Consider the following 18997-nt stretch of genomic DNA (forward strand, 5'->3'; position numbering starts at 1 on the left):
GAATACAAATGCACCAGAAATTGTGTGTGTTTTTATTAAGAAAGGTCAGAATGGAAAGAATTAAAAAGAGACCTCTAGTAACATCCATCTCTATTTCTTTCAGTTTCCTGTTGGATTACCTTAACTTATCCCTATGTTTTCTCTTCTGTCTTGGTTGGAAATTTAACTTAAGTTATCAGCAGTAAGCCAAGGATGTAGTAAGATTCTATATGCTTATCTCTGGATGCTCTTTTTAATACACTGCCATTATCTGTTATGCAAATAAACAGTAAAATTGAAAGAGCAATGCCATTTTAGCACAGTCCTTTGTGTAAGGCAGGGACTCAGTATTCTATCTGTGTAAGTTCGCTGCTTTTCCCTGTGATGGCTTAAGACATGCCTCAAACTGCATTTTCCTGGCAGAGCCATTATTTTCTGTTTGAGAGTATCTTGTTTAATTAGGAAGCAAGTTACAGAGATGAATGATGCCAGTCAATGAGATTTCTGTGAAGGCTATGGCCCAGGTGTTGTCTTCATGGATACTGGTCCACATGAAAAAGTACAGCTGAGCACTGTACCAAAAAAAGTCATCAAATATGCATAGAAAAGTTTCCTTAAAACACAAAATTAATTGGAAATCTTTTATTTTAATGTTCTTATTTTTCTCCTATGTGAAATCCAGTATTTCTAATTGTGTCACTAGACTGATTCACAGGCACTGACATATTTCTTTCATCATTATACCTGGTTGAAATAATAATGTTAAATAAATGGAAAAGGTTGACATCTTGACTATCAGGTTAGACAATTCTATTTTAATAACATTAGACATTAACAATGATATTTTTGTTAACAGAGAACAATGTTTGTACTAGGGACTGTTAGTGTTGCTATTAAATTTTTAATTTATGAGAGCTAGAATTACTCATAATGGATAATTTAGGTAGAAAATGTTAAATCCAAGTCTTGCAAAGCTCACGTTCTAGGGGCTGTCAATAATTGCATTAAAGTTTAGCATATGTATTCATCTTTGTAAACACAGACAATAGGGGTGAGGCAGCATTCATATTATTGTTAGAAATGCTGTATCAATGATTCGTTTTTCATCAACTGCTTCCATCTGGCACATCTTTCTTCTAATTGTTACTTAATTGAATACAAGCAAACAGTTGGTCCATTTGTCTTCATTATTTTATTCTGACACATTTCTATAAATGGGTTTTGTCTTACAAACACGGCAATAGCATAAATTACAAAGATAAAGCATGCCTGAAACAAAAATTAGGAGATTCTTTGTGTAAACTTTTCTTCATGGGTGGATGCCTTATTAAATGGCAACCAAAGATATTTAAATGAGAACCTAAATCATACTATTTATTAAATGCTTAGCAATAAACAAGTTTATAAACAGCATGAAATGATCACACTTTAATCTGTTCATTCAGCCATATATCCCTAACACAGAAGATCTCTCATTAGTCATAATCACTGAATTAACTCTGTGGATACATTTTTTTCCCCCTTTTCTTTACAGAGAGAATGTGCTAATTTCATCAAGGTGCTTAAGGCTTACAACCAAACCCACTTGTACGCTTGCGGGACAGGGGCTTTTCATCCAGTCTGCACCTACATTGAAGTTGGAAGCCATCCTGAGGTATTTTTCTTTTTCCTGTTTTTAATCTTTATTGGTGTTTAGCCGTGTTCTCTTCCTGGCAAAATGCACTCTTACTGGTTTTTGTGGCTCGGTGAGTGGATCTGATAAGACCTGCTCCTGAATCAGGTGCTGATGTGCTGATTGATAAATCACAGCAGAATCTGTACTTTTCTCCCCTACACAGCATCTTTTCCCCCAGGGGCTTAAATAAATATGAGTAAGCTCATTTTACCTGGTTCAAGAAGTTAAAAGCACTAGTTGGTTTTCTTTTAGTCAAAACAGATATCAGCTATAAGCTGATAAGTTCAGCCTGTGTGTTTATTCTGGGCCCAGCTCTGCCCTTTAGTTTCCTACCAGCAGTACAGTCTGACACTGTGGCAGCTTTCTCCCAGCTGGGAATTAAAATAGTGTCACACATTCATAAATCCCACTTCTCAGATTTGTCCTAACACACTGACAGTTTTTCGTATGTGACCAAGGTTTTCTTCCCTTACTTTTTAGTGAAAAATATATCACTTTTCTTCTCTCTTTCCCCCATTTTTTTATATCAATCTGTAGCTTGCTGACTCTTGCTTAGTGTTGTAGAAATCTTGCAGTAGCTCTTGACCGTTTTGTCAGTGATTGTCAGAACTAAATAGATAAGGGTGGTCTTCCCTGATGAAAAACAGTATCACTCACAGAAAGCAGTTTTCCTAGTTTTCCTGGCTGCAGATTTGACTAGAATGTCTCTCTGCTTCCGTTTCAATACTTTTTCTCTCCAGAAAAGCCAATCTTTTATTTCTCTGTTAAGATGAGTATGTAATATAAATTAGCCCACTTTATTTTCAGTCTGGCTTACCTGAGTATTACTTGATGAACTGTTTCAGTTTAGGAACTTAACTCTTGACGTGTTTTCAGCGCATCAAATTTATGGATATATTTTACTGGTGAATCCATACTTGTGTTACTTGTAGCTTCTGTGATCTTTACAGAACAGCTCTTTCAAGCTACCTTATGGTTTTGCAATTCAGGTTTGCAGATTTCCCTGAAAATAAAAGACATCATTGTTAAATGATTGAGTACTCAGTTGTTTAAAAATCAAGATTTCTTCTTGTAGGAAAAGTAACAGACCTTTTGAGTGTTGACTTCATAGTCTGGGAAGCATTTTTCCCTATAAAAATGTCTTTTGATATTTGAAACATGAGTCTTTAAAATGTTCTAAGCATAAGGTTTTGAAGGGATAAAGGAGCTGAGAAGTAGAAAGGTTTTTTTTTCATATTCTTTAATGCTTTACTCCAGAATGCATTCTTGGCAATTAGTGATTGTCTCTTGACCACACACAGTATGTCATTGCTTACTGCATTAAACAGATTCTCTGCTTCCTGAGATCCATTTGGGAATTGGTAGACATATTAATTAACTCTAGTTCCGTAAGATGTGTGTCAATCAATTCTTGGCTATTTGCCAAGTGAACCTATCTGCAGAGATATAGCTGGTATGAGGTCATTTACTTCTACATTTGGCTGTTTTATGACTGTACCATAAAACTAACACACACTTTATCAAAGATTTATAGAAAGGATGATCAGAGATGAGAGGCCAGATCCAGCCTTGGTTTAACATTCTGGATTTTGAAAGTCTTGAGTCAATGATGTGTTTGGCCCTGAAGCTGAAAAAGGATGTTTGGTTTAGCTTCTTTTTAGCAGCCCCTAAGTGTAAACATAATCTACAGTGTTGCTGGCTTTTTGGTCATCTATGCAGTAAGTTTGTAAGTCCCCATCTGCTTGAATCGTTCTCATGACCCTTGGTTTCAAGGTTTCATAAACCAGGGAAGTCAGGAGTATGTTTAACTGAACTGCCTCGGATACTGTTAGCTTTTGACTTCCTTTTCATACTTAAGCCATGAGTAAAATCATCTCCACCTGCCCTTCCAGTGGCACAAGTTTCTGTATCCTTTGGACAGCCTTGCAGGAGAGGTCACTGCCTTCTCAGCCCAGGTCTGCCCATGCAGAGCAAAAGCAGGGCAGGCTTTGACAAATCCGACAGTCAGCCTGGGTTCTGTCTCTAGCAAAGGTGAAAAACCAGGTGAATAAATTAATTTATTAGGTTTGCAATGAAAAATAATCTGTCCTGTCTCTGTGTCTCAGCTAGAGCCTGCTGCTTCCTTTCCCATACCACCTAGGCAGGAATTCCAAATGTGCATATCTTCCCGGAGCTGGGAAAGAGGAGGGTGCTTGATTGACAGTGGCTATTAGAGACACCTTGAGTAATGGGGGTACAGTATTAACCCCTGAACCCCTGCATGCTGCATCTGTGAGAGCCACATGGCTTATGTTGTCATATCAGACAGCAGCACTGGACGTGTCAAAGGGCCATTGCTTCTGTATCATATATAGTTTATACCTCCCTAGCATACTAAAAAAGGTATAAAACATAAGCAAAGGCAAGATGTTGGTTTTGAGTTAAAAAATTGTCATCTAAAACATTTCCTGAAGATTCATTTTCTGCCACAACACTTGTGGAAAATTAACTGACTTCACCATCTGCTTATTTATTTTTCAAGCACTTAGAGAGGTAAATGTGAACTGATTAGGGGAATAGTCGGGGAATGTACCTACTGTCTAAGAAGATTGCTTGTTTATCTGAGCTCTGAATATAATCCACCTGCCTGAGTCTGATGGAGGAGAGGAAATTAGTGTGTGCCAAACTGAAGAGGATGGAGAAGCAAAGTTTAAAGAGAAGAGTGGCAAGCGATAGAGGAGAAATTAGAAGCAATTGAAGTAAGCTGCAGGAGGCTGGAATATGGTACAATTTTATGATTGGGGAGAGGAAATAAATTACTTTGTGTGATAGTCATAAAGTAATGGGGATATGAATTGTTATATCTGTTGAATATTTCTTCGATATGAAGCAGTGTATCTCAGCCCCATTTTGTGCTTGAAGAAAACCATTTCTAGTGATGAAACTAGGCAGGTCTAATTGAGTTTGATGAAGTACAGTATCAGAAATAATAATAAAAAGGTAAAAGGATATGAACAGCATGCTGTGCATCTGATTAAAAATGATCTGCGCAAATGTATACAACCTAATATGTTGTGAATTACACCGCAGTCTAAGGAGTAAAGCAGACTAATCTTTGCTTAAATCCATTCCAGATGTGCAAGTGAATAACCACAGTATTTTGAGAGAAGAATAAAGTTAATGTTTGACTAGACTTTCAGCACGTAAGCCATGAGTAAGGAGAAATGAACATATTAAAGAAAGAACGTAAGCATACACAGAAAATACGTAAGGAGAGCCTATTTTAAAGCTTAAGGTCATCCATTGGTTATATTTGTACTTTCACTGAATGGGGTAAACTGGCTCATATGCAAGTGTCTATGTTGTATATGCCTGTGTTTAGGTGAGATGACCTAACACAGACGCCTACACCAACTTCAGGGATCCAGGGTTAGGCAACATGTGGCATTCTGTCCAAATAATGCAATATAATACAAGAAACCAATTACCAGAGAAAACAAGAAAGTAATTAGTAAAGCTATGTTCTGCTCCCACTGACATCTGAGGAAACAAGATTGAATGTGTAGGAATGTTGTACTTCACGGTTGCAAAATTACACAAGTCGGATCTGTGCTTGAAAGGAAAAAAATCCATCTGCAGGGAGACACAGAGGTACATTAAAGCCACTAGAAAAATCACAACAGGATGCAGAATGCACCTGCCTGTGCATGCCTGAGCAGGGGGAAGGAGCCCTGCTCCCTTTCCCCAGGGCTCCCTTTGGGGTAGTTTGTGTGAACCATCAGGGATCAGTCCTGTTTAAGAAAGAACAGGATTTTCCATTTACTTAACCCTTACACACAGGTGGAGGTAAAGAGAATGTCCTGTAGAACCTTTTTTTTTTGAATGCTCAGGCAGGCATTGCAAGAGCTGTACAAAATTGTTTGCCAGATCCTCAGCAGGAATACATTAGGGTTTCTTCAACAGAGGTTAATCAATGGATGCTGTCTGAAGAACTAACCCAGCTTCTTTTATTGTCTCTTAACTCCAAATTTCTTGTCATTGTCCAACAGGTTAAACCTCATTTTTAACTGCATGAGCTTAAAAGATCTGGGATCACTTTACTTGCAGGTTATTTCTCATTCTTAATCAATAAAGAAGCTCTAAATTTGGTTCAGATTTATGATGTACATAAAACATTAAGTTATTGCATATGAAGTTATACAATGCTACCACCTGTAACATATTTGCTTTTTCCGGACTCTGTGTATTTTAAAAATCTTTGGTTCAACTCATAAAATTTTGCTGAATTATACGTTCCACTTTTTTTTTTTTAATTATTATTATTTCTTCTGTACTTTGCATTAGAAGAGGTCTAAAGTGCATTTTCTAAGTAATGAACATCCTGTTCTGATACGTGTATGCATTTGTCTTTTTTGTCTGTCTGCATATATTATATGTAAGTATATAGTGGTGGAAGACGAGCATTTTCCTAAGAGAATGACTTTGAAGGTACACACTACTTGAAAGACCAGCTGGAGAAAATATGTTGTATCTCATTATCTAATATAAAATTCAGGGTGAAAGATTGACTTCAGTAGTAGCAGATGTGGCATAAATTGGCCTAACTTCATTGGAGACAGCAGAGCTGTGTCAGTTTATATCAGTTAAGAGTCTGACCTGTGGTTTTTAAGTGAAACATTTGAGCAAATGATTTTTAATGTAAGAATCACCTCAGGCTGATTTTCTTTCTACCTGATTCATTATACCTTTATATGGCATTTATAAGCCTACCAACTATATACAGAAAATATGAAGGAAAAGGGTACTGTCAAAGGATTATTCTCATGTTTGTGATATAACAACTGTATGATAGAATTATTATTTGTGACATACTATTTCTAAGCATCACTAGAATCACAGAGAAGTGCCAGTAAAGGAAGATCTAGTTTACAGCCTATGTTAGTTCAGAGATGCTTCAACCTTTCAAACCACTAGATATCCTGTTACCATAGTACATGAAAATAAACCTGAAGAGCCAGGTCTCTAGCTTATGTACAGTGTACGTGTTTTAGAGCACTTCTTTCAGTTTCCTGGGGAGTTTTGCACGAGAAAAAAAGGAAAATTCTCTCAGTTGTTTAATAGATATACTTCACCTTGTTTCATAAGAAGCAGGATAATGATTTCTTCTACACTGGGAAGTCCCAGGTATTGGAACTTTTTGCTGTACTGATGTTCCTCTCTGTGGAGGGTGGCAGGTAACAGAGTAGTCAGTGTTAGGCGCACATTTTTGCAGGCATCTCACAGGGTCAGTGGCCAAAATCACAAAATAAAGGAATGTGGTGTATCGAGACCTTCACCTCCCACAAAGGAGAGTCTTCTGGGTCTGCAGACCACAGAATCACAAAATGGTTTGGGTTGGAAAGGAACTAAAGATTATCTAGTTCCAATCTCCTGCCATGGGCAGGGACTACTCACACTAGACCGTGTCATCCAAGACTCTGTACAAACACTGCCGGGGTTGGAGCATTTACCACTTCTTTGGGCAACCCATTCCAGTGCCTCACCACACTAACAGGAAAGAACTTCTTCTGTATATCTAATCTAAACTTCCCCTGTTTAAGTTTAAACCCATTACCCCTTGTCCTGTCATTACAGTACCTAATGAAGAGTCCCTCCCCAGCATCCTTATAGGCTCCCTTCAGATACTGAAAGGCTGCTATGAGGTCTCCACGCAGCCTTCTCTTCTCCAGGCTGAACAGCCCCAACTTTCTCAGCCTAACTTCATATGGGAGGTGCTCCAGTCCCCTGATCATCCTTGTGGACCTCCTCTGGACTTATTCCAACAATTCTATGTCCTTTTTATGTTGAGGACACCAGAACTGCACACAATACTCCAGGTGAGGTCTCACGAGAGCAGAGTAGAGGGCAGGATCACCTCCTTTGGCAGGTCATGCTCCTTTTGATGCAGCCCAGGATATGGTCGGCTTCCTGGGCTGCAAGCGCACACTGAAGCCAGCTCATGTTCATTTTCTCATCAACCAAGACCCCCGAGTTCTTCTCCGCAGGGCTGCTCTGAATCTCTTCTCTGTCCAACCTGTAGCTGTGCCTGAGATTGTTCCGACCCAGGTGCAGGACCTTGCACTTGGCTTGGTTGAACTTCATAAGGTTGTCATGGGCCCACCTCACAAGCGTGTCAAGGTCCCTCTGGATGGCATTCCTTCCCTCCAGCGTATCAACCAAATCACACAGCTTGGTGCCATCGGCAAACTTGCTGAGGGCGCACTCAATCCCACTGTCCATGTCAGCGACAAAGATGTTGAACAAGACCGGTCCCAACACTGATCCCTGAGGGACACCACTCGTTACTGGTCTCCAACTGGACATTGAGCCATTGACCACAATTCTTTGCGTGCAGCCATCCAGCCAGTTCTTTATCCACCAAGCGGACCTTCCAATTTAGAGACAAGGATGTTGTGCAGGACAGTGTCAAACACTTTGCACAAGTGCAGGTCGATGACGTCAACTGCTTTGCCATTATCCAACAGTTCTGTAGCCCCATCATAGAAGGCCACCAAATTGGTCAGGCAGGATTTCCCCTTAGTGAAGCCATGCTGGCTGTCACCAAGCACCTTGTTGATTTTCAAGTGCCTTAGCATGCCATCCAGGAGAATCTGCTCCAAGATTTTGCCAGGCACAGGTGAGACTGATTGGTCTGTAATTCCCTGGGTCATCCATTTTTCCTTCTTGAAAATGGGAATTATATTTCCCTTTTTCCAGTCATCGGGAACTTCACCTGACTGCCATGATTTTTCAAATATAGTGGATGGTGGCTTGGCAACTTCATTTGCCATCTCCTTCAGGACCTGTGGATGGATTTCATCAGGTCCCGTGGACTTGTGTACGTTCAGGTTCCTAAGATAATCTCAAACCTGATCTTCCCCTACACTTCACTTCTGTTGTTCCACATGACATCAATTTCCAGTCCCTTAGGCTCCCTTATGTGAAAACTCTTTGCTTAAAATCAAGCTTTTCGCACATGTATAATTTACTTCCACTTGTTAAATAGTATATATCATGGCATAACTATAACTTTACTGGCATTTTGGAAGTCTATAGTTTTATATACAGTTACATGTAGCTATATATAGCATATAATTCTTTCTCCAAGCCATAATTCACTATGACAGTGGTTCAGAAGGGATATGCTACAGCAACTTTCCAATGACCTGAAGACAATATTTACAAAAGGAGTACAAGGAAGGGACACAGAACATGACAGTCTTTTGTCAGAAGACAACCTAAGCAAGCCAGTTGTTCTGGTAAGGTGTGACAAATATTTCTGTAAAGAAAACAGGATGTATCATTGGAAGCACTACACATTTTTAAACATGGTCATGGAGAAGTAAATATTTCTGACAGACTGAGTGCTATGTCCCAAATGTCACCTCTTGCAGTGCAGCATTATCTTGTGATAAAATTACAGAAGTAGGTCACCATAAAAAGGCAACTTGATTCCCATTTAAAAGGCTTTTTGAAAAACTCCATAACCCGCTTTATAAACAAATATTAATCAGGTTCACAGTTAAATGCAATTATTTATGAAGGCCTGTCTTTGAATACACTGCAGATCATTTTTTACTTTAGCTGTATTTTGAACATTAGGTTTGCTAAAAGAGAAGTTAAAACCAGGAAAACTCAGATTTTTCAAAACTTTGTCCTGTCATCCCAAAGCAAAATATAATTCCAATCAAAATTTATTTCTAGAGTAGTTCTTTTAAAGTAAGACTGTTAAGCTTTATGTGATAATTTAGCTGTCGGAATAGTTGAATTTATGAGATAAATTCTCTCATCTGAATAACACACATGGTAGCAATGGCTGACATCTTTCCTACCCCTCACTGTTGGGAAAGTCTACACAGCTGCTATGAATATTTCATCCTCAGCAAAGAGAAGCACTGAAGAAAAAATGTTGAAAGAGATTTTTTTTTCCCAAGTATGTTATTTTAACACTGTAAGAATAAATTTTGTAATACAAAATATACGCATATGAAACTTTTGATGTAAACCACACAGTTAAAATTATGATAATTTAAATTTGCAGCTAGTGTTCATTATCCTGACATATTCTATTAAGGAGGACATGCCTTTATGACAGCTGAGTATTTGACAACTAGCTGATCTATTTGATCTTCCATTTACCAACACTAAAGGTATGTTTGTAAGAATAGGATGATTCCAAATCATATGCATGCAAAGTATCTGGCTCAATATCTTAAAATTCAGACACAGTACAAATATACTTTTGCGGGGTAAGTTATTTAGCAAAGGGGCCATGCTTTAATCATTGACAGGAAAATGTGAACATCGTAGGTTTTCAGGTGTCATTTAATGCATTCAGTCCTGCCCTTGCATATTTCATAATTACACCTAAGCAATTTGGAATCTATTTATGTCTAAAGTGACAGAAAATCAGTAATTATGTTTGAGGTTCACTCGGAGATTTACAAGTTGAACATTTACATGCAGGAAATGAGATCAAGTTGTAGACTATCATGAGACAAAACTGTGTGGTTGGTTATTTTCTTTCCTCACCTTTTTTTCCTCAGTCTACAGACTTGAATGGTTTAGGGAAAGTGGAAGCACAGTTCTTTGATAAGTCATACAGTGGTGAGGTATAAGATATGATGCGAAGCAGAGCAAAGACATGGAATTTACAAGCACATGGGGCTTTTGTTGCACAGCAGAAACTACTAATGAAACCCATGTTGTTACTCAAGTCTGATCAGCTATTCAGCAACTAACTTTTGTTATTTAGGACTTGATAAATATATCCAAATTGCTGTGGTAGACCCCCAGGTTCATTCTTAGGTAATAAATAAGTAAATAAGTAAATAAAATAGAGAGCCATTTTACTTTAATGTTACTTTATAGATATATTTTAAAGAAAATGTAAATGAAGGTCACTCCACAGGTTATGTTCTAGTTGCTCTAGTTTGATTTTATTGGAAAACTTCCCTGAGATGAGAGATGACTCATGGGTATGGTCTGTAGAGAACATCATTTTTTCCATGGATATCTGTTCTGATCACTAGAGACATGCAATGACACAGGATGAAGCTTGATACTTGCAAGATCTTGCATATTCTCTTCCACTGTTGAAAAAAACAACTCACAGGAAGTAACTGATAACACAGATACTTTTTCTCAGATTTTCTTAGAACAAAAAGTTCAGTATGAATGATATTGTCAAATTTCAACCCCTGCCACCTAATGAGAGGAATCTGTATGCTAGCATGCTTCCATTGAGATAAGTGAGAAGACCATTGTTCCCTCTCTGTTACATGGCTTTCTCCTTCTGTGGCTGAGAAATGTTGGTTTATTACAGTGGAGAACTGTATACAGTATGCCACAGATGAATGACTTCCATGAATAAGAAACTAAAGCCAGTCGACATATTCATTAGGTTCAAGTAAATGAGGCTCAGAACTGTGGGAAAACTTTTGTTTATGGTGCTGGAGGGGAGTAAAAAAAAAAAAAGAGTGAGATAGAAGGAGACCTCCATGGAAGTAAATTCGCAGAGTGGAGCATGCACACATGCACATGCATAACCATTGAGTGCATTTTCACTTACACCACATGCAGTCTCTTGCTTTGTGAGTCCAGGTCTTAAAACCATGGGTAGCTTTGAATATGCTCAGATAGCAAGTGATTCAAGTTAAAGACACTGAAGATCTGGGTTTATTTATTTTCTTTTAAGTGTGGGGTGTTTTTCCTAGTACTGCTTGTCTTTAAGTGGAGTTCTATGTGATGTAGACTGATGTAACGAAGTCTGAGGCTCACTGTTTGTTTGTATCATCACAGAAAATATTAATTTCTAGCATCTTAGAGCAATGAGTCATAGTTTTATGACTGCTTTAAGAAAATTAATTTTAGTAATGAATACCAGAGGAGCTGAAAATATACCCACTGTTTGCATTTGGATGGTCACTATTTCTATTAGTTAAAGGATGATTGATGAATTATTTATTTCCACAGTGTAAATATTCCTGCTGGCTCATTATTACCTTACTTTACCATGAGATGGTACAGTTTTTCTAATCCTTTGCAGACTTAGGTTTACTTTTAAGAGGGATGGCAATCATATTAGGATGTTGATCCAATTTTCTGGGTGGGAATAGTATGTTTGTTCACCACCAGAGCCCATAATGTTTCTAGTAGCACAGAAGTTCAGCATTTGCCTCTTATTAGAGTAACAATTGAAAACACTAACCTAACTTCACAGTCATGCAACATATGCAAAATTTCATCCACACACCTCCCAAAACAAAAGACAAGTATGGCTGAGTCCTTTGATCTCTCAACCAACATGGGAGAGAAAAAAATAAAATAACAAACCACCATCTGTTGGGAAACCAATGTAATAAAAACAGTGGAAAGCCAGCTTATAGTATAGACTGACTTAATTGAGGAAATCGCTTAATAATAGAATTATTTCTCAATTTAAAGGCACAGGAGGAAGCAAAACTGAAAAGAGTTACCAAGCTCAGATTCAGATAGATCAGTATCAAAGCAACATTATTTACTGTGGGATCCACATCACAAGGCTCCAGTTGACAGGGACTGACCTCGTGAGGAAGAATCACGTTTTAAGCATGATTTCTACCACTGAAGGAAGTGACTGTATTGCGTTTGTATTCTGTGCAAACATCTTGTCAAATAGTCTTTAAACAATCAAGGTCACGGCATAGCAGGTTTTAGATGTGTGTGATGCTCCACATACAGGCCACAGGGCTGTGAAATGCATAACAGCAAACTAACCAGACATGAAGCCCTAACCAAGAGCCTATTGACATCAAGTAACTTCACTGGTCTTTGTCTAAAATTTTATGAGAGCTGGTGCATTGTGAAGTTCCTTTCAGGCCTCATTTTTAAAGGCTGTAGGACTTGGAAGTTGCATGCATGTCTGAAAACACTGCCTATTTCCATGCTTTCAGTCCAACCTAATATTTATAGCTTCTTCGTGTTCACACTGTGCAAGCTTAATTGTACACCAGCATGATGTCTGGCCTGGAGTTAGTCCGAGGAAGGGGCTTAGGGAGGCTGAGCACAGCCATGGTGCAGGCTGCTCAGCAAGGATGGAGAATTTCATACCTGAGCTCCTTAAAATCTCCTCCTGATGTTGCTTCTGATGTTGCCATAATTCCCAGAAAAGGGGTATTTCCCCAAAGGAAAGATGAGAACATTCATGGATGTAAAAGCAATCTTTCAAACAGATTCAGGAAAAAGTCACTTTCCACAATGGGAGGCCTCCCTAGTGTGCTTCCAAGCTCCTCATGCATCTTTTTCTTTCATCAACAGCTGCATTTGGCATGACAAAACTGGCTTCTCCGCAGTGATTAAATCTTATTTCTCCTCTGATAAAAAGCAGAAAAACTGCAGGTGAAGCTACTATTTCTTTGAGTAAACAGCAGTACAAAGGTATTTCCAGCATTTGCCTGATGGAACAGGAAATAATTGTTCTCCTGCTATCTTGACCATCCCCATTTTTATGTACAGACTCATATTTATGTGGAAAACCTTTCATAATAGTTTCCAGATGCCTCCTTGCCTTTACATGGTTTTGAAAGTGAGTTTCTCCTCTGCCCTGTGTTATACGAAAAGTGTCTCAAATTTGTAACCAGTTAAGTATCTCTAACAATTAGTAGTTTGCTTCTTAAGGAGAGAATTTACTAAACTATGTAAGAAAGTGAGTAAGAATTAATCCCATATATGCCACACAGACATAGAGGATAGCTGAAAGAGAAAGGATTGCAAAATGAGCAGATACAGTTTAACCATTGTGTCACTTTTAAACTTTGCTAAGTATCTTCACAAAGAATGAAGAAAATTATTTTTGTCAGTATACAGCCTTTCATCTTGTACCATCACATGTTTTCACGGCATAAAATGACATAGATTAACAATCAGGTATTTCAAGATCCTAATAATCTTGCAGGAAAGAAAATCCTGCATCCTTCTTTAAACAATACTTTTATGTGAATAGAGACCCAGTACAGCCATGTATGCTTGAGTGCTGCAATAGTACCTGTCAGTGGGAATTAAATCCAGCTTTAGGAATGGGCTATGGCTTAGACGGTGATTCTCTTTTGTGCACAGAAGGAACATGGGACTGTGCATCAAAGTATCTAAAAATAACAGATATGAAAGCCAGAGCACAGGCATAAATTATTATCTTCCTTATATATTAGTCCATATTTTGCCATGAAGAGTTAATTAATCTACTGCTGAAAGACTGAGAGATTAAGAATAGTACTGAAACAGACAGTGTTTTAAATGTTTGTGCTTGTCCCATATGCCTACTGCCTGTGAGATGCTGGAAATCGGACTAAGTGATCACGTCAACTCTTTCTGTCCTCAAAATCTAAGAATAAAGCTACTTTGAGTCATTTAAGGGGAAAAAAAAGTATTCTTCTCTTCATTCTCAGTTCCAGTTTACAGAGTTTGTAACAACTTACTTTCTGTTATGGTACTCACCAAGTTTGTTTGGAAATGTGCTGAGTCCTCTTTGAGTTTCTGAGCATACACTGTGCAGAATCTCTGCATCTTCCCTCAAATACCATTCCTGTGAGGGAAATGTGCTGTGCCCTCCTGTTCCTTCCTTCACCTCTCCCTCATTTATGTAAGACAAATAATTTAGTGACTGTGACCTGACTCAGATGAAATACATCTCTGAGTCGTTCATGCCTCTGTGGACTTTGAGTAAATTAGTGATTTCCTAAGTAACTCATTTCATTGAAAAAGGGTGACTAAGTTTCTATTTTTCTGGGGAACTCAAGGAAAGACAAGCTAAGACGTGTTTTTTTCTTTCTCTTCAGCTTCTGTATTATTTGCTGTAGACAATTTACATATGGTTATTTTTATTTGTTCCCAAAAGGAAACTGTTTTTAAAAAACGCTTTTTCTTTAGTTCAGTGAGTCAGAAAAGAATGTGAGAAGCACATTGGATGAAAAAACAGTCACCACTGGAAAACTTTGATAAAAAGAGGTATTGTGCAGAATGAATAAATGTATCAGGATGAATTCATGCCTATTAGAATTGGTGATGACTTGCTATGTCATCTAATCTATTTTAATTTGTGTACATTTGCAGTCATCTGCAAGTCTGGACTGTCTTCTCACCTGTAGTGATATAAATCACAACTAGTGATTCTTGCAGATTAGTTTGCATTTTAATTATTTCATTTTCAAGTATTGCATGGCTAATCATAGTTATATACATTGTCTGCCACTAAGCAACTCTTTTCTATTTAGTGTGTGTATCAAACAGTTCCAGAAAAGCTGTCATATAACTTTTCTCTTGTATGATTGAATATATTTTAATTAAGAGACGATACCTGATTTATGAAAATCTATGGATAGCCCTGAGTTGCAACATGGTCACACTCAGGGAGACACGTTAATAAGCATTTGCGAGTACATAATCAGATGAGAACACAATACTCTCCATTAATGAAATATGATCCATAATGAATCTTGCATGGGAGTGCTAATAACTACCTTTGGGTTAAAGTGCTCAGATGTCATAGTATAACAATATCTGTCTTAGATGTGTATCATTACTGCAAAGTAATTAAAGGTTACTTAGCTGTTAAATGGTTACCTTGGAGGAATCCTTCAGTAATGTGGCTTCAAACATGCCTTCACAATGAAATTAATTAAGCAAATTAAGTATCAGCCTTGTAGTAATCTATTTTATGATGTGCAGAGTATAATGTGTATGATTGGTGGCAGAAAGTTAAGGACTTGAAGATAGGCTCATTTTTAAACATAAAGCAATCTTGGTGGTTCTTGTATGTAAAATAACGCTTATGCTATTGACTTAAACAGAACAGTGACAAAATTGCTGAAGAGGAATGGAATGTCAAATTATCATGGTCAGGTTCCATGTGCTGTGTAAGTGCAAAGCTCAAGTAGCACCACTCAGGATGAGAGAAGTATTAAAATTCACTTGATCTTTTTCACACCTCTGTGTAACACGGAGCTAAAAGCCTGGTAACCAGTGACTAGAGTTTTGCTGTCAGCTTAGTCTGACTCATTAGAAGGGTGCTTTCAGGGATTACTAGCTTGCTGCCTTCTTCTGTATATTTAATGGAAACCACACCAGGAAAGTTGAGCAAGCAGCTTGATCTAGATATAAACATTTCTTACCGCATGTTCAACTGGGAATATGACATGGGCAACACCAGTGACAGAGCAGAGCACTATAGAAATGAGAGAAATTTACTTTTTCCCTGTAATTTCCATGCTGGATTGAAATCTCATTTCATAGTTTTGATAAAAAAAATAATTTCCTAGAATTATGCAAACTGTCAGTGACAAACATGCAGTGTATTCTGCTTTTTCCTTTGTTTAAACAGAAGTAATCCACTAGATAAATAGATCATTCAGCTGGGACCTTTTCATGCATAAGCAAGACGGTGTAAAGTTCAAATCTCTGCTGTCCTCCTGGACCTTGGCTTCTCTCCAGGCAGTGAATTTATTCACATACTTTAAGTTTACCCTTATTTCAGTGTTTTGCCTGATCATGCCTTTTGACAAAACTGAAAAAGAAGAAAAAAATCTGTCTCATGGTACAGAAATCTTTTCTCACAACACATCTAGGAAAGTATTGGGAGAAGTAAAGAGGAGATAATTCTTGATAGAAATCTGCCTTTTTCATGCTATGATACTTTTTTTTTTTTTTTATGACAGTGAGATAATTAGCAGTGGTGGCACCATCTTATCTGTGATATGCAAAGATGCTGTACATTTTGGTTGAGGATGACACCAATGTTATGGGCTCTTCTCCAGTCCTCAGGCTTCTGCGAGGCCAGGTGGTTCGGCCATAATTGGTTTTGCTCTCTGCAATTCAAATTTCTTGAAAGATGAAGCTTCAATCATCGTCATGTGAAAATGATCCCATTTCTCCAGGCCAAAAAAATCCCCAGACAAGCTAAATAGCAGTGATGGAGCTATCTATGCGCTGAATAATCTTTAGATGCCCTTCAAAGACCCTCTACACACAAAAGAACCAAGCCTACACAGTTATAACATGTAAGTGTAAAATTCTCAAAGACTTGGTCAGTTTTTCTATGCTGCAGGCTCTCAGATAATACAGATTTTTACTTCCTGGGCGCAGTAGAAGCATATATACTGATTCATTCAGCCTGATTCCAGACCTGGAAACTGCTTTGAAGGGGTATTAGAAAAACAACCCCAACAGTCTAAGAGAGGAAGACTGTTTTGCAATGAGTTGTTTTGCCCTGAGTTATGATTTTTATTTTTTTTTTAAATTGAGGACCGGTAAACATGTAATCAGAAAACAAATGGCATTGATTACTTTTTCAAAGTAGTAACTCTAATCATTTCATCCCACACATCCAGGTTTTTTAAAGTAAGGAACCAACCTGAAACCTGAAAGTGTTTTGCCAGTTATAAATCAACCTTATTCTCTGTAGCTAACATTTATTTACAGGCTTTCAAAGAGTTTCATAAGGGATCTGAGTACACCTACAGTACAAACCACGTGTCAAACAGCAGAAAACTGCAGGGAAATAGTGCTGTTGTTTTTGGCCTTTCTTCGATCCAAGTTTCATTTTCTGTTTGGCTAAGCATCAGTGGTCATGAAGGTGGTATATCAACAATAGTCATGGTGGCATATTCTATTAATTATAGTTGGTTGAGGCACTTAACTTCATTTACTTTTTCTGAATAACAGTTTATTTTATGCTGTTTTAACAAACCTTTCTGTTTATGAATTTCATCATCTTTTGTTATAAGAAACAGGGATCTGGTTCCATTACTTAACTGGGGGAGTAATGAAAGCTGTTTTCATCCACCTACGTTCCTATACCTAGGGTCTATTCCTGGAATACTTACTGAAGAACATATTCCTTGAAGGTGGCAGAGTTTAGTCTGGATGATCAAGTTCAATTCCTAACTAAAAAGCCTGAAACATACCAAATTTTGGACATGGCAAAATTGGGCATCATTTCATACAGAACAAGGCCACAAAGATTCTTCCAACATGTATAATATAGTAAGTTATTCAGACAGAAGTACAAGGTTTATATATATTTTTTAAGATTGGTGGGGATAAGTGGAACAGTAATGGGGAAAGTTGACCTTGTTTAACCTGAATCAAGAAAGGGAGCCAAAACAGGAAAGTTGGACAAGGCAGTGAAGGTTTTGATTGTGAAAGAGCTCTCTGCATGACTTAAGCCTTGCCTATAGGCAAAATTGTGAACATATCACAGAAGTAGTGCAAATCGTTGCACAGGCATTCTCATTTCACTTAAAGTAGGCCTGGTCTTAGCTCCTTGAAAGTAACTGAAAATAAGCTGCTTTTAAACTGAGCCCACTGCGTCGACATGGAGTGCATGTGTTTACTGGAATCTCATTACATTCAAACATAGTGATACAAGTCTGAAGATTAGTGCTTGCACTCAAAAGGCTGTTTAGCTTTTCAGAGGATTTGCAGGAAAGCAAGCTGGAATACAAGCCCTTTCTGCTTGTCATTTGTAGGTTTGTGAATTTGGCTTTTATTTCTTTGTGCAAATGTGTTTTCATGTGGACATTGAAAAGCCATGACCCTCTGTAAAAAGGATTACCTCGAAGGCAGATAGACTACAGTGTAAAGGATGGTTAATACAGAAATGTTAAATCTCTCTGTAGAAAGATTATAGCACAATAATTTTTTTTAACTCAAGGTACTTTGCTGACATTATAAAAACAGTCACATATCAGAACCACAAAATAAAAGTCTTAAAGAGAGAGCTAAAAGAAAATAAAGGAAAATGTCTGTTATTTTTTGCAGAAGGATGATGCAGAATCCCTTACAAAAATGTAATTTATTTTAGCTGACATTGCAGCAAGTAGTTTAGATAACACTTAATGACTTAGATATTATTTTTTACAATCAGTATATTTCATGGGGTATTTAAGATAATAAATAAGGAAATACTTAAAACAGATAATAGAAGACTGTAAGAAAAGCTGGAGATTTCAATTCCTTACAAAAAGCCTGGGATCTTACTCATATGAAGCAATGACTTACCCTCATGAGCCACTTTAGCCATTTGAGTAAGAGGAATGAAATCCTGAACCAAAATTATTCCTTTAGTGGAAAAAAAATAAATAAAAGAACAGGGGTGTTTTTTTCAGATTACAGCTACATCTTTCTTACTTCTTGTGCTGGGTAGTAAGCAGTATGGTCAGAAATAAATCCATACTTAACCCTTCCAAAACTTCCCAAAGGGATAAAAGTAATATCCTTTGGGGTTAACTGGGATTTAAATTACTGCAAAAATTAAAACTGGAGCAAATATCTTTTTTTTTTTTTTATTAA

At 37.6% G+C, this 18997-nt stretch overlaps 1 protein-coding gene across 1 annotated transcript in view; it reads left to right on the forward strand.

The window, feature by feature from the left end:
• SEMA3A (semaphorin 3A) overlaps nucleotides 1-18997 on the forward strand; it is a 169914-nt gene that overhangs the window by 67495 nt on the left and 83422 nt on the right. Inside the window, exon 5 of the mRNA XM_061467285.1 lies at nucleotides 1514-1633. Within this exon, the coding sequence (XP_061323269.1) occupies nucleotides 1514-1633 (120 nt within the window). The remainder of the gene's footprint in view (nucleotides 1-1513; nucleotides 1634-18997) is intronic.

This window comes from Pezoporus flaviventris, unplaced genomic scaffold (genome assembly GCF_033815535.1).
Source record: "Pezoporus flaviventris isolate CSIRO_AGI_PZ_B2104156 unplaced genomic scaffold, CSIRO_AGI_Pfla_v1 ptg000045l, whole genome shotgun sequence".
NCBI classification, from domain to species: domain Eukaryota; kingdom Metazoa; phylum Chordata; class Aves; order Psittaciformes; family Psittacidae; genus Pezoporus; species Pezoporus flaviventris.